General features: G+C 39.5%; 1 protein-coding gene across 1 annotated transcript in view; it reads right to left on the minus strand.

The window, feature by feature from the left end:
- LOC149227219 (putative cysteine--tRNA ligase) overlaps positions 1 to 15,909 on the minus strand; it is a 211,522-nt gene that overhangs the window by 112,631 nt on the left and 82,982 nt on the right. The window contains exons 7-8 of the mRNA XM_089377718.1: positions 574 to 648; positions 146 to 244 (exon numbers count right to left, since the gene is read on the minus strand). Coding sequence (XP_089233844.1) covers positions 146 to 244; positions 574 to 648 — 174 coding nt within the window. The remainder of the gene's footprint in view (positions 1 to 145; positions 245 to 573; positions 649 to 15,909) is intronic.

The raw sequence follows: 15,909 nt of genomic DNA on the forward strand, positions 1-15,909 counted from the left end.
GTGGGGCGAGACACTGATAGGATGGTTAAAAAAAGAGGTCGAGGGGTGATCATGAATAACAAGAATAATGATCATATTCAAATCTAATTTCCAGACATGAACAAACCAAAAAATAATCCCAGACAATAATCAGTTGTACACATACTGGAATGCCCTTGTGTTGAAATACACACTTCCTTTAGCAACGTACGCAAATCCTTGATCAATTATCTTTTGAACATAATCTTTAATTATATCAATATACCTGTATACAACCAAGTATAAAAAGAGTTAGCAGGGTAAAAATGCAGTTTCAAAGAAGGATTTATAAACAGCACCGCCACTTTTCTAAATATTTAACTAATATAACCAGCTCAATCTATTTGTACCTGTCCCAAAATAATCAATTTAACCAAATTTATATCAGCATTATAAGCGAATGTAAACTTAACGAACACCACCAATGTTCAAACTATTTGAAAAAAACTATTGATTAAATCTGTCAGAATAAGAGCGTACAATATGGAAAAAATTGAGAACAATGCCACCTAGACTATATAATACTAGCAAAACCTGAAAAAACTGCATCCTTACTCTGTTACACGTGTAAGTACCATTGGAGGTTTAACACCAAGGTTCTGCATGTCTTCCAAAAACTCCTTTTCATACCTGAAATGTGTTGCACTAGCAGTCTGTAAAAGTAGTAACAGATGAAATAAAGACAAGAAATAACACAGATAAATCAATGTTTATATAATTTATTGTACTGCTCAAACACTCTTTCTTAGAAGTTACAACCGAAATCATAATTATATTCCTTTAACACTTTATATGAATGCATTGCTATTTCAGCAGATCTCTGAAACCTGCATGATATTATAATGTGAGAAGTTGAAGATGTGAGAAAACAGATAAAGAAAGAAAATGAACCCTTATCCACATGCTCTTAAAACAAAATATATCTTTATCTCAAAGATAAAATCCTTAAAACCACCTCAAACCATACTTCCAGTCTATTTAGGAAAGACACATGTGAGATGTATATCTCTAATACAGTGGATCAATTTACATTCACTAAAAGGAAACTATATGATAACACTCCCATTTATGTAATAGCCAAAAAGTGGAAGTCTTACAGTCCAAACTAACTAATATGGAGGAAAGCATATCTTGTTCAATACAAGAAGTATGACTAATAAAATAAAATAAAAAATCAGATAAATGAATTAATGTCCAACAAATGCCCAAACAGGTAGGTCAATGTGACCGGACAAAAGAGAACAATCAGCAATCAGCACCTGCAGGAGTACTTAAGGCTACTCCAAAAGCATATAAAGTAAGCATACTGTAAATAAGTTCAATTGTCATCTTCCGGCACACAGGTTCCTACCTATCGGGTAACAAAAGTTATAAACCTTACATAAAAGAAACTGCAGCACCCTTAGCTGCACAGCAATACAAGAACCAATTCCTGTGGTTGGTTATTTGTTATATCTTACTGAGGCCCACTGCTTATGTAGTATTCCATATAGGTGTTTCCCATAAACTGAAACCTGACAAAGTCAAAGCCAGAGTCAAAGCTTTATCCAAAGCCATTGTCCATTGCCATGATTCGGTTTGTGGTCATCTTTAACCACCAATTAGTAGAAGACTTAAGGCTTTTGCTTGACAACAATTTATGGTCGTCTTTAAACCATCATTTAGTAGAAGACATCAGCTTCTACTAGCCATCTGGTTTGTGGTCATCCCAAAACCACTAGATTAAGAGAGCACATGCAGCCATTGGCAGTTATACTTCATCTCTCTACATAATCCTCACAAATGCCCTACTAGCTTAAGATTGTGCAAAAGTTATGTACTGTCTTAGCAGAATTTTTTCCCTGGGTTTGCAGATGAGTAGGGTTTCCAATAAAAATTTCCGCTCATCCAGTGGTAAAACAACTCAGTAGTACAGTCTAATATGATCAACAATAATATCCTGCTTATTTAACAAAAACAATTTTGCTTGTTCATTCAACAACGATGTCACTGTTGATTCACACATGTAATGCAAAAGTATGTCCAACCATATTCAACCAATCAGAAATGAGTTCTAAGTGTTGAGAAATCTAGGACAACATGTTAGAGTTTCTTATTTAAATCGATTTCTCTATTACTTGACAATTTCTTGTCATTAATTATTTCTTCTACTTATTTATTGTTATTATTATCATCAAGATAATTGCCAAAAACACAAAGAACACAAGGGAACACAAGATATAGGCACTCAGCCAGGGAAAAACCCCTATAAGGGGAAAACCCAGTCACAAACTCTTCCTACTGTAGATTCAATTCAAGATGAGACATACCTGACCTTTGACCAAAGACATAGACTTACTCCTTCCACCAAGTCAGCCCTCAGCACATGTAGTTATTTGTCTTCTTCTTTGCAATTCCTGCAACTCGCTCTTCTTTATTTCGGCTCCCTTCATCTAGTCTTAAGATCATATGAGTAGCATCACAAATTCGTTTTCCCATGACAGACTTCACTTGCCCAGACTTTCCTTCTTCAGATTTTCGCTCTTTACTAAGTCGAATTGCAGATGTGTGTGTGTCATATGTCCCTTGAAAAAGTCAAATTCATTCCTTTATATAGTAGTTGGAGCATCCAATAATAAGCTGACTTGTCAATTGATGAAGAGGCCGACTTGTACACTGTTGAAGATGGCTGTCATGATGAGTTTGAGGCCGACTTGAGAGGAAGCTGACTTGGTGGAGGATAGATACAAAAATAATTTTTCTTTCTTGATCTAAAGGAGCCCAAGAAGGGTCTCTTACAATAATGACTTTGATTTTGACTCAACCAAAAATCCTAGAGCACGCAATGGGTGCTATGACCTATTGACCAATTGACCCAAGCATGAAACCCATGCTTTAATAAGTCAATAAAAATTTTCTTTTGACAAATATATTACATCATGACTCAAGTACAATTATGAAGACCAACACTAGTGACATTCTTCAACACTAAGTTCAACATAATACAACCTGTTGACCACTCAATGTCGACTACCCCTTGAGCAGAGTACAGTGCACAGCAGTCAGAAATTTTTCAGACTTCATCATCATCATGCAGCTTCTGGTCATCATTATGTAATCCAAATTCTCCAACCCAGTGGGCCATTATGTAAAACTGATTCTAGCATGTTTATATAGCCATGTAAAACATCTAGGTAAGCCTATGATTTTTACCAAAGAGTTTCACTCTAGGGAGTTATTTTCCTCAGCTAATTATTTGTGTTTTTCAACTACAAATAATTGGTTGAGTTTTTCTCCCACACATACCCCAAAGCTAAAGTGGGTGTTGGAAATACTGAGAGGGGGGGTGAATCAGTATTTCTTTTTCCCACTATTGTTTTACCAGTTAAAACATATATATTCAGAACACAAGATGAACAGCAAGAATAAATGCTTTTATTAATATAAACTGTGCAGTAAAATAGATACAATATCTAGATGGTTGCAATCAGTTGCCAAGCTCCAACTTGGACTTTGGTGAGGCTCCAACCTCCAGAGCTCCAACTCTATTTTGCCAAGACACCAATCTTGGACTTAGGAGCACAAACTCTCAAGGACTTCAATCCTTCTTCCTTTTGAGGCTTCAACCCCAAGGACTCCAATCCTACTTACTTCTGAGGCACCAGCCCAAGGACTTCAATCCTTCTCACTTTTGAGGCACCAACCCCAAGGACTCCAATCCTTCTGCTCTCAGAACTCTTCTCTGCTGAGTTCTATCTATTTACAGCTTTACTGTAGTCTCCAAGCTACAGTATCAATGACAACCAGTCTTCTTATGAATGAGTCTTTACAACTTTGCACTCTGCCCACACATAGTCTCCAATAGCCATTTTTCTCTCTGATAATGTCTTCACACAGCTTTAGTCAGTCTTCTGTTAGTTGCACTAAACTCTGTATAAAGAACAATTTTATGTTCAAGCTTATGTTCTCACTGTCACAATGAATGCTTCAGCATGACTGTTTTTCTACTGGCTGTTTCTCCCCTTCGACTGCCTACTATTCTGTTGGTCCTTCATCCCTCTTTATGTTCTGCTGCACCCTGTTTCTGTTCTGTTGGACCCTCACATGGCCTCTATTTCCTCCAGCGCATTTCAGCAGCTGTAACGGCCTTCACAGCGTATTTCAGCAACTTTCAGCAGCTGCAGCAACAGCAACAGCAGCAGCACCAACAACAGCAGCAGCTACAGCAGCAACGGCTACAGCAACAGTAACAGCAACAATAGCAACAGCAACCGCAGCAAAAATAGCAGCACAGCAATTCCCTGTTTTTACTGTTTTATACATTCTCATGCCTTTGTCCGTTCATTTCCACTTACTCAATGGCTCTTTGGCTTCCTCCTCGCTCGCTTGAGCTTCGGCTTCCTCAACACTTGCTTGACCTTCCGGCTTCCCTCCTCCATTCGCTTTATCTTCCTCATGATTACCTTCGATTGATGGTGTCACAAAAATATAATGTCGTCGCGGAGGTGTTTTATCAACGCGGAAATATAATTTCGTCGCGGAGGTGTTTCAGCAACGCCGAAAGTGGTGTTTCAGCAACGCTGAAACTGGTGTTACAGCAACGCTGAAATTGGTGTTTCAGCAACGCCGAAACTGGTGTTACAGCAACGCTGAGACTGGTGTTGCAGCAACGCTGAAACTGGTGTTTCAGCAACGCCGAAACTGGTGTTACAGCAACGCTGAGACTGGTGTTGCAGCAACGCTGAAACTGGTGTATCAGCAAATTTTTGACAAGTGTCGGTGTTTCAGCAATGGAGACATTGGTGTTTCAGCAACTTTTCTCCAGGAGTTTCAACCGTGTTCAACAATGGTTTCAGCAATGGTGTATTCCGCCTGCTATATATATATATAATTATCTTTTGATACCATATACACTATAATCCTCCCGATGGCTTTGTTTGCTCTTATTTGCTCTGATGGCTCTCTGCGTCCTCTGTTTGCTTTTAAACACATCCATTGCTCCTCCGATAACTCCTGATGACTCTGATATGCTTCCTTGCTATATGGTTCCTCCTGCAGCTCCACCGATGGCTCTGTGTGCACCTTCTCTTTGGCATATACCGATGGCTCTATATATATTGCTCCTCTTGGCTCCTCTTGCTCCATCTGCTCCTCTCGGTCCATTTGCTCCTCTTGACTCCGATATGCTCTGTCTCCTCCTCTTGAATATTGCCATATTGACATCAATGACAATCTGTGTCCAACAATCTCCCCCTTTGTTATTGATGGCAATATTCTCCTGCCTTCTCCCCCTTTGACATCAATGGCAAAGGAATGCTACGAACTCCCCCTGTTAAGCTGCTCCCCCTGTCTTGCTGCATCTTTATGAATGAACTTGAGTGATGATAAAGAAATAACCCCCATCTTTTGTCGCAGATGTTCGAATGCTTCCCGAGGAAGAGGTTTTGTGAAAATATCAGCTATTTGCTCCTTAGTACTGATATATTCCAGAGCGATGTTTTGTTCAGCTACTTGCTCACGGAGGAAATGATACTTGATTGGTATGTGTTTGGTTCTTGAGTGCATCACTGGATTTTTGCTGAGACTGATAGCACTAGTGTTGTCACAATAAACGGTAATTGGTTGATCTGTACATATGTCGACATCTTTTAGTGCTTCCTTTATCCAAAGTATCTGAGTGCAACAGTCTGCTGCAGCGATATACTCGGCTTCGGTTGTGGATAATGATATGGATGACTGTTTTTTGCTGAGCCAGGATACCAAACAGTCTCCTAGGAAGAATGCATTTCCACTAGTACTTTTCCGATCATCTATATTTCCAGCCCAATCAGCATCGGTGTATGCAGTTACAGTCAGTGTTGAGTTCCTTGGGTACCAAAGACCGAAATCAGAAGTTCCCTTCAGGTATCTGAGAATTCTTTTTACAGCTAATAAATGAGATTGTTTGGGAGCCGATTGAAATCTTCCCACCATTCCTACTGCTTGCATTATGTCTGGTCGTGTAGCTGTTAAGTATAGAAGGGCTCCAATCATTGACCTGTAATGAGTTGCATCCACTAGAGGGGAGTCATCATCTTTGCTCAGTTTGCAGTTTGTGGTCATGGGAGTGCTCATGGGTGCACAGTCCTCCATTCCATATTTTTTGAGTATGTCTTTTAGATATTTGCCTTGAGATATACACAATCCTGCTCTGGTTTGAGATACTTGAAGTCCAAGGAAGTGGGACAGTTCTCCTATCATTGACATCTCAAATTCTTTTGCCATGCTTTGAGAAAATTCATGGCTCATTTCATCATTATTACTAGCAAAAATCAGATCATCGACATAAACAAGAGCAACTAGTAACTTACCTTGATCTGTCTTTATGTATAGATTGCTTCCAGCCACTCCCTTTTTGAAGCCTTGTTGTTGGAGATAGTTATCCAGTCTTGCATACCAAGCTCTAGGAGCTTGTTTCAACCCATACAAAGCCTTTTTCAGCTTACAGACTAGATCCTTTCCTGCTGTCAGATCAAAACCTTCTGGCTGCTCCATGTAGACTTCCTCCTTGAGTTCCCCATTTAGAAATGTTGATTTCACGTCCATTTGATAGATTTTGAATCCTTTCGAGCAAGCAAATGCTAAAAACATCCTGATAGCTTCCATACGGGCCACTGGTGCAAACGTCTCTTCAAAGTCAACTCCTTCAATTTGCGAATAGCCTTTGCAAACAAGTCTTTCCTTGTTTCTGATAACCTGTCCTTCCTCATTCATTTTATTTTTGAACACCCATTTGGTTCCTATTATGTTTTTGTCCTTCGGACGAGGTACCAGCTCCCATGTCTTGTTCTTCTCAATTTGGAATATTTCTTCTTCCATTGCTTTTACCCAATGAGGGTCCTTACTTGCTTCTGTGAATGTTTCTGGTTCTATCATAGATAGGAGGGCAATGGATTTTCTCTTGGGTGAGGTTGTTATCCTTCTTCTGGTCTGCACACCTTCATCTTTATCGCCAATGATCTGTTCTTCTGGGTGGTATCTTTCTACATACTTCATCTTTGAAGGAGTATAAGCCGGTTCTCTTTCCTCTTCTTCTTCTTCATCATCTATCTCTTCTTCTTTGGATTCTTCTTCTTCAATGAGAAAGTCATCTTCCTGTTCTTCAATTTCCTTTTCTGGAAGATCTTCGTCAACCTTAACATCGATGCTTTCCACTATTTTCTTCAGTCGAAAATTGTAGCATTTGTAAGCCTTGCTCCGTGGAGAGTATCCAAGAAATATCCCCTCATCAACCCGAGAATCAAATTTTCCAGGTGAACCATCATTTATTTTTATGAAGCACTTGCTTCCAAATATTTTGAAATACTTCACCGAAGCAGGTCTCCCTTTCCATAGCTCATAAGGAGTTTTATCACAATTTGGTCTTAATTGAGTCCGATTCAATGTATAGACAGCTGTCCCTACTGCTTCCCTCCAGAATTTAGGTTGTAGGTCTGCTGCTAACAGCATGGTTCTTGCCATTTCTTGGACAGTTCGGTTTCGTCTTTCAACTACCCCATTTTGCTGAGGTGTTCTGGCAGCCGAGAATTCCCTTTTAATTCCATGAATATTGCAGAACTCACTGAACTCGTTTGATGTGAATTCTCCTCCTCTGTCTATTCTGAGACACTTAATTTTTGAATCTTTTTCGTTTTCTATAAGGGATTTTAGATTCTTAAAACACTCAAAAGTTTCAGATTTATACTTTATGAAATATATCCACATCATTCTAGTATAATCATCAACAAATAACACAAAGTACCTTTCTCCTTGGAGTGCTTGATTTCTAGTTGGCCCACACACATCAGCATGGATGATTTCCAAGGACTTTGATGTACAGTGTTCCTTTGTCTTGTGGCTGGTTCTGGTCTGTTTTCCATGTTGACATGGACCACACACTGCTTGCTTTGGTTTGGACAACCTTGGGATGTCTTGTACAGCGTTGATTTTACTGATATTGACCAGATTTTCGAAGCTGGTATGTCCAAGTCTCTTGTGCCACAACCAGCTCTCATCTGCCTGACTCAAGTAGCATTTGTTCTCCTGAATCTTGTTCAGAACATAAATATTGTATGGTGTTCTTACTCCTTTTGCCACAAGTTTTCCAGAGACAGAGTTCCTTATTTCACAGTCTTTGGTGCTAAAGACAACCTTATGTCCTTGATCACAAATTTGGCTGACACTCAGAAGGTTGTGTTTGAGTCCATCAACCAACAGAGCATCTTGAGCTTTTCCTTTTCCATTGATCAAGGTAACTGTTCCTCTTCCTGCAATTTTGCCAGTTCCGCTTCCAAAGGACACATTCCCTTCCTTTTTGCTCAGTGAGATAAATTTCCTTTTGTCTCCTGTCATGTGTCTGGAGCACCCACTATCCACAAACCACTGGTTTCCATTATTTTGCGCAAATAGAACCAGGCCGCATTTGTCCATTGCAGAGATCTTGCTGCTCGTCTTTCTTCCTTTGAGTGGGCAGTTTTGTTCATAGTGTCCATTATTGTAGCAAAACGAGCAAGTCAGATCAAATTTAGTCAAGGGATCGAATGAGTTGAAGGTTTTGATTTGTCCCTGTCTTTTGGGAGCATATGAGTTGATTACTCGGTCATTTTGCGTTGTCTTTTCACTTCTGCGAGCCATACAGTGTCTAGCTTGGTGACCGAAGTTTTTACAGTGAAAACAGTGTCCAAGAAATATGGTTTTGAAGCAACCACGGTTTAATTCGCCTTCCTTTCTGAGAATTACTCCTCCCTCGTCCTTTGGATTTTTGATGGGCTCTTGGTGGAGTACAGGTTTGTATTTGCTGTAGTGTCCATGATTCGACTCCACATTCTTCTTTGGACTAAATCTTTCTTGATTCTTGGAATCTGGGACGCACTTTTGATAAGAAACTTTTTCATCTTTTGGGTTGCAGGAAAGTGCATCGGCATAGCTTTTCGCACTATTCTTAGTGCTTGAGGATTCTCCCTTGAAACCTATTCCAGACTTATCATGTTGAGGTTTTTGATTTTTCAGAATAGTATCAAGTATTTGAGAGCTTTTACATCCCTTTTTAATTTGCTCCAACTCCTTTCTCAGAGATACTACTTCGGCCTCTCGTTCTTCACAAGTCTCTTCTTTTTCCTTAAGCTTTGTTTTCAAGAGATCTTCTCTCCGTCTTATTTCCTCGTTTTCCACTTTGAGAGAGATAATTTTGTTCCGTAGTTTCTCATTCTCTTCAATGGCACTTATTAACAGTTCATCCACATTTCCTTCTTGCCCCGAGTCATCATCATCTGTGAGTGCCATGAATAGTGCTTCTTGGCTTTCATCATGATCGCTTTCCTCATCTGATTTCTTTTTGATGACCATAAACTCATCCTCATCAGACTCATCTTGCTTAGAGAGAAGGTTTTTCTTATTGAACCCTTTCCTTTTATATGTCATTCTTTTAGAATTTCTTTCGTCATCACTGTCATGTTTATGAGGACATTTTGCTGCATAATGACCTATTTTACCACATTTAAAACAGATAAGAAGATACTTGCCTTTAAGCTTAGATCCTCTCTTCAGCTTTCGTACATATTGAGCCAATTCGGATTCCACATCTGACTCATCACTACAGTCATTCCTTTCTTTCCCTTTCTTTGACTTTAAGGCCTTGAATGCTGCATCTTTGGAGCTAGGTCCTCCTTTCCTCATTTCATAGGCAGTGAGAATTCCATGGAGTTCATCCATTTTGAGGGTGTCAAGATCCTTTGATTCTTCTATAGCACTTATTTTGGAGTCAAATCTGTCTGGAAGGGACCTTAATACCTTTTGTACAATAGTACTTTCTTCAACCTTTTCGTCCAATCCTTTCAGGGAATTTACCACTTCAGCAACTCGGAGGAGGTATGCTGCAATATCTTCTTCCTCTTCCATCTTCAAACTTTCAAATTGTCTTCTGTGAGTTTGGAGCTTTGCCTTTTTGACTTTTGAGTCTCCATCGTACAAACTAACTAGCTTCTCCCACATTTCTCTGGCAGAGTTACAGTGCATGATTTTTGTAAACTCAGAATCAGTGATTCCGCTAGTGATAGAGTTCATGGCTTTTGCATTTGCAATGTAGGCTTTCCTCTCGTCTTGGTCTGTTGGAAGAGTGGAAGTCGCTCGGTATTCAGTTTGACAAAAATGCCAAACTTCAGGTCCAAGGGACATTAAATAGTAAGTCATTCTTTTCTTCCAAAACCCAAAGTTAGTGCCATCAAACAGAGGAGGTTTTCCTGATGCTTCATGATTTCTCATCATGGTTGCTGATCCTTCTTCAAGCTGTTAGGCTAGAATGAAGAAGCCTGCTCTGATACCAATTGTTGGAAATACTGAGAGGGGGGGTGAATCAGTATTTCTTTTTCCCACTATTGTTTTACCAGTTAAAACATATATATTCAGAACACAAGATGAACAGCAAGAATAAATGCTTTTATTAATATAAACTGTGCAGTAAAATAGATACAATATCTAGATGGTTGCAATCAGTTGCCAAGCTCCAACTTGGACTTTGGTGAGGCTCCAACCTCCAGAGCTCCAACTCTATTTTGCCAAGACACCAATCTTGGACTTAGGAGCACAAACTCTCAAGGACTTCAATCCTTCTTCCTTCTGAGGCTTCAACCCCAAGGACTCCAATCCTACTTACTTCTGAGGCACCAGCCCAAGGACTTCAATCCTTCTCACTTTTGAGGCACCAACCCCAAGGACTCCAATCCTTCTGCTCTCAGAACTCTTCTCTGTTGAGTTCTATCTATTTACAGCTTTACTGTAGTCTCCAAGCTACAGTATCAATGACAACCAGTCTTCTTATGAATGAGTCTTTACAACTTTGCACTCTGCCCACACATAGTCTCCAATAGCCATTTTTCTCTCTGATAATGTCTTCACACAGCTTTAGTCAGTCTTCTATTAGCTGCACTAAACTCTGTATAAAGAACAATTTTATGTTCAAGCTTATGTTCTCACTGTCACAATGAATGCTTCAGCATGACTGTTTTTCTACTGGCTGTTTCTCCCCTTCGACTGCCTACTATTATGTTGGTCCTTCATCCCTCTTTATGTTCTGCTGCACCCTGTTTCTGTTCTGTTGGACCCTCACATGGCCTCTATTTCCTCCAGCGCATTTCAGCAGCTGTAACGGCCTTCACAGCGTATTTCAGCAACTTTCAGCAGCTGCAGCAACAGCAACAGCAGCAGCACCAACAACAGCAGCAGCTACAGCAGCAACGGCTACAGCAACAGTAACAGCAACAATAGCAGCAGCAACCGCAGCAAAAATAGCAGCACAGCAATTCCCTGTTTTTACTGTTTTATACATTCTCATGCCTTTGTCCGTTCATTTCCACTTACTCAATGGCTCTTTGGCTTCCTCCTCGCTCGCTTGAGCTTCGGCTTCCTCAACACTTGCTTGACCTTCCGGCTTCCCTCCTCCATTCGCTTTATCTTCCTCATGATTACCTTCGATTGATGGTGTCACAAAAATATAATGTCGTCGCGGAGGTGTTTTATCAACGCGGAAATATAATTTCGTCGCGGAGGTGTTTCAGCAACGCTGAAAGTGGTGTTTCAGCAACGCTGAAACTGGTGTTACAGCAACGCTGAAATTGGTGTTTCAGCAACGCCGAAACTGGTGTTACAGCAACGCTGAGACTGGTGTTGCAGCAACGCTGAAACTGGTGTTTCAGCAACGCCGAAACTGGTGTTACAGCAACGCTGAGACTGGTGTTGCAGCAACGCTGAAACTGGTGTATCAGCAAATTTTTGACAAGTGTCGGTGTTTCAGCAATGGAGACATTGGTGTTTCAGCAACTTTTCTCCAGGAGTTTCAACCGTGTTCAACAATGGTTTCAGCAATGGTGTATTCCGCCTGCTATATATATATAATTATCTTTTGATACCATATACACTATAATCCTCCCGATGGCTTTGTTTGCTCTTATTTGCTCTAATGGCTCTCTGCGTCCTCTGTTTGCTTTTAAACACATCCATTGCTCCTCCGATAACTCCTGATGACTCTGATATGCTTCCTTGCTATATGGTTCCTCATGCAGCTCCACCGATGGCTCTGTGTGCACCTTCTCTTTGGCATATACCGATGGCTCTATATATGTTGCTCCTCTTGGCTCCTCTTGCTCCATCTGCTCCTCTCGGTCCATTTGCTCCTCTTGACTCCGATATGCTCTGTCTCCTCCTCTTGAATATTGCCATATTGACATCAATGACAATCTGTGTCCAACAGTGGGGCTCAATGGTAAGGTCTTCAGTAAGTCCTAGTGTATAGTCTATGTAATTTATCATACTAGATCATCTGTAGAGAGTCGCAGAATTTAGTTGACTCTAGAGGTCATTTTTTAAATGTCAAAAATCCCCTTCTGAAATGGAATTTCTATGTAATATTTCATGTAAGATGTAAAAGATGTTGTCTATAGAAGTTCTAGGGGGTGTGATTACTTAAAATCATACCTCATCTCCTAAACTTTCTATCTAGACGCACATTGAGGGTGGAAAATTATGTCTAAAGTTTAAACCCCTATAGAGTCATTATTTTTATTTTCTGGCAAAATAATTAGCCGAAAAATGGTCAAAACTTTAAAATGAGAGAAAATAAAATTTCCTCCAAGTGGAAAAATAATTAAAAAGGGAATGTGCATTTTCCAAAAAAGGGATCAAATTGAAAGTTATGAAAAGTCTCATTTCCAAGGCAGAAAATTCCCACAAAAAAGTTCGTTGGGCTAGAAGGCAAATCGAAATTTTTGGTCCAGGTGGTTATTTTGAATGAAGGAATTTCAAGAAAATTATTTTTTGAGATATTCCAGTGGTCCAAAACCACCACAGGGTCAAATATTGGTCCATCCAGCTCACTAATCAAGGAAGTCGATTTTTTCTATGGATCTGTGCAGTAGTAATCAAGGGTTCAAATTTTTATAAGGAGGATCAACTCAACTAGCCATTTTTTCCACTTGAAGGCTCTCACACTCATTTTTCTATATAAGGAGGATCAACTCAACTAGCCATTTTTTCCACTTGAAGGCTCTCACACTCATTTTTCTATATAAGGACGCTCTAAGCTCCTCATTTATAATCATGAAAAATCTTGAACTCTTGGCTAAGTGAAGCTCTGCTACCTTTGTAATATTTTTTTCTGAGCAATAAAGCAAAGTCTTTGGGGCAAAGCTATGGTGTTATTCTTCAATTATATGGTAATATCTTTCTAATCTATTGTGCTTATGTTCTACTAATGTTTTACTTTTGTTATTCCCATTAGCTTTTTCTGAAGATTCATTAGTGTACAGTTACCTTGCATCATTGTTTAGATTTGGAGAAACACATTAGTAGGAGTAGATCTATTGGTTTTCAGTTAAACCCTTAGACTCATTTTCCATTGTGCTATCCAAATCTCTGTGGATGTAACAAATAATTTTCAAGTGTGTAGAAAATAATATTGTTGAACAGATATTGGATACTTGGGGACATTCTCGGTTGAATTAACCAAATATTCAGGGCATAGAAGCTGAGGAACCCATAGTGGGTCATCTAAAGATTTATCGTTGGAGCCTTAATGTATAGATCTACTATTGAAGAGTTTATTATTGTAGATTTGTAGATAGATCTTGTATATATTTTCCTCTAACCTTGTATACAATTTCTATTTATCTTGTATATATTTGTGGGGTTTTGTTGAGTTTGTTCTACAGGTCTGAAGAGAGGACATCGATTTTGGCTTGGATCTATTTGTAAATAATTTTTGCAGGATTGATCTGATCGAATTTCAAGGAGAATCATTTTTCTAAAGCCAAAATCACCCTCCTAACCTAGACGGCTAGGTTTCAAGGGTAGCGAAAATTTCTTGAGGCCATCTAGCATTTTTCTTAAGGTCACAAGGGTTTGGAGGCATCCTTTACTTCAAGATCGAATCCTTCCAGGGGCTTCTCACTTCATATAAATCTTGCAAATTTTTCTTGAGGGTTTCACTTGGGGTTTTGATTTTTTTTGCAGCGAGGGTTTCTCGCTGCAAAGTTAAGACCCTTGGTTGGGCAGACTGAGTCCTTTGTTAAAGACTCAGCTTCTTTTATTGAGGATCTTAAGAGAATTAAACTTGAGCCCGAGGACATTCTGGTGAGTTTTGACGTGGTCTCTCTTTATACTTGTATTCCTATTAATGAGGCCATGAGCGTTATTAATAAGCTAACCGACCCTGATACGGCTAAGTTAGTTGAGTTGTGCCTTACCTCTACCTTTTTCAGCTTCGAGGGAGAATTCTATGAGCAGACTTGCGGAGTTGCCATGGGCTCCCCCTTGTCCCCTGTCGTCGCCAATCTCTTCATGGAGGATTTTGAGTCTAAGGCTTTGGCCTCCTCTCGTCTCTTACCAAAGCTTTGGAAAAGATTCGTTGATGACACTGGTGTTGTCTGGTCCCATGGTCCCGTCGAGCTGGATCGTTTCTTTAGTCACCTCAATAACCAATCTGCCGCCATTAAATTCACGATGGAAAAAGAAGATAATGGTTGTCTTCCGTTCTTGGATGTTCTCATCTCTAAGAAGGTGGATGGTTCCTTTTCTCATCAGGTGTTTAGAAAGAAGACCCATACTGAGCAATACTTGCATGCTTCTTCGCATCATTTCCCCGCTCAGAAGTTAGGGGTTCTTAGCACGCTCGCCACCCGTGCTGTAAGAATTTCGGATGAGGAGAGCCTGGAAACAGAGAAGGCTCATCTCCTAGATGTCTTTGAGAAGAATGGTTACAGTAGGCACCTCGGTCGTAGAGCCTTCCTCAGGGCCAAGAAGGAGCCTTCAATCCGAAAGGTTCCTAAAGATCATATCATGGGTGTGAACCTTCCTTACATCCAGGGGACCACGGACAGGATTGCGAGAATTCTGAGGAAGTACGATGTGCCCGCTAGTTTTAGACCTCTCAACACTATCCGTGGCTCCCTCAGGTCTGTGAAAGACCCGATTGACCCTAAGGACATGAAGGGCGTCTATGTCATTCCCTGTTCCTGTGGGACCCCTTATATTGGTGAGACTGGTCGCTCTATCAATCAACGGATTAGTGAGCATTCGGCTGACTTGAGACATGGTAGGACCAAGTCCTCCGCCCTGGCTGAACATGCGGGGAAGACTATGCATCATGTATGTATAGAGGAGGCTCAAGTCATTGCCAAAGTTGCGCAGTTTCACCATCGCAAATTTAGAGAGGCCCTGGAGATTGAAAAAAGGCCGAATAATCTTAATAGGGATGATGGCTGGAAGATTAGCAGCTGTTGGGTCCCAGCCTTGTCTTCCTAACCTCCTCATTCCCCTTGTGTTTAGTCTTAGGGTTTCCGTCTTCCCCCTCCTTAAGTTTCGTTTTTGGCGGATTAGTCCTAGTGAGTTTCAGGGTATTAACCTTGTCCCGCTTATGATACTATTGGATATATTATTATTGGATTAGATTTTTTTTTTTTTTTTTTTTTTTTTTTATTTTGATTAAATATGCTTCCTTTACTAATGTCTAAAATACCCCTTTTAAACCTTATAGTAATATTATATTTACCTAATGACATAATTAACTTTAATAATGGAATAACAGATTATTGAGTATATATTGAGTATTTAATAAATATAAATCAGTAATTTAAATATTAAAGGAGACCTAGTTTACCAAATGACCATTAGGTTTAAAAGATAATTAGATAGTAGTATAAATAAATATATATATGATATAACAATAATATTAGTTATTCTAGTATTAATAAACATGAACATTACTTTATTCTAATAATAATAATATTTATTAAGAATTCTATTTGTTTGTTTTTAATAATATTGGAATTATGAATTATTAAATAAATATGGATTTATTAATAAACATATATTATTATTTTTCGAATGGCCATTATACTTAAATAA

The sequence above is a fragment of the Pinus tabuliformis genome, chromosome J, assembly GCF_031772625.1.
Source record: "Pinus tabuliformis cultivar Carrire ecotype Pingquan chromosome J, CPIR1, whole genome shotgun sequence".
Classification (NCBI taxonomy): domain Eukaryota; kingdom Viridiplantae; phylum Streptophyta; class Pinopsida; order Pinales; family Pinaceae; genus Pinus; species Pinus tabuliformis.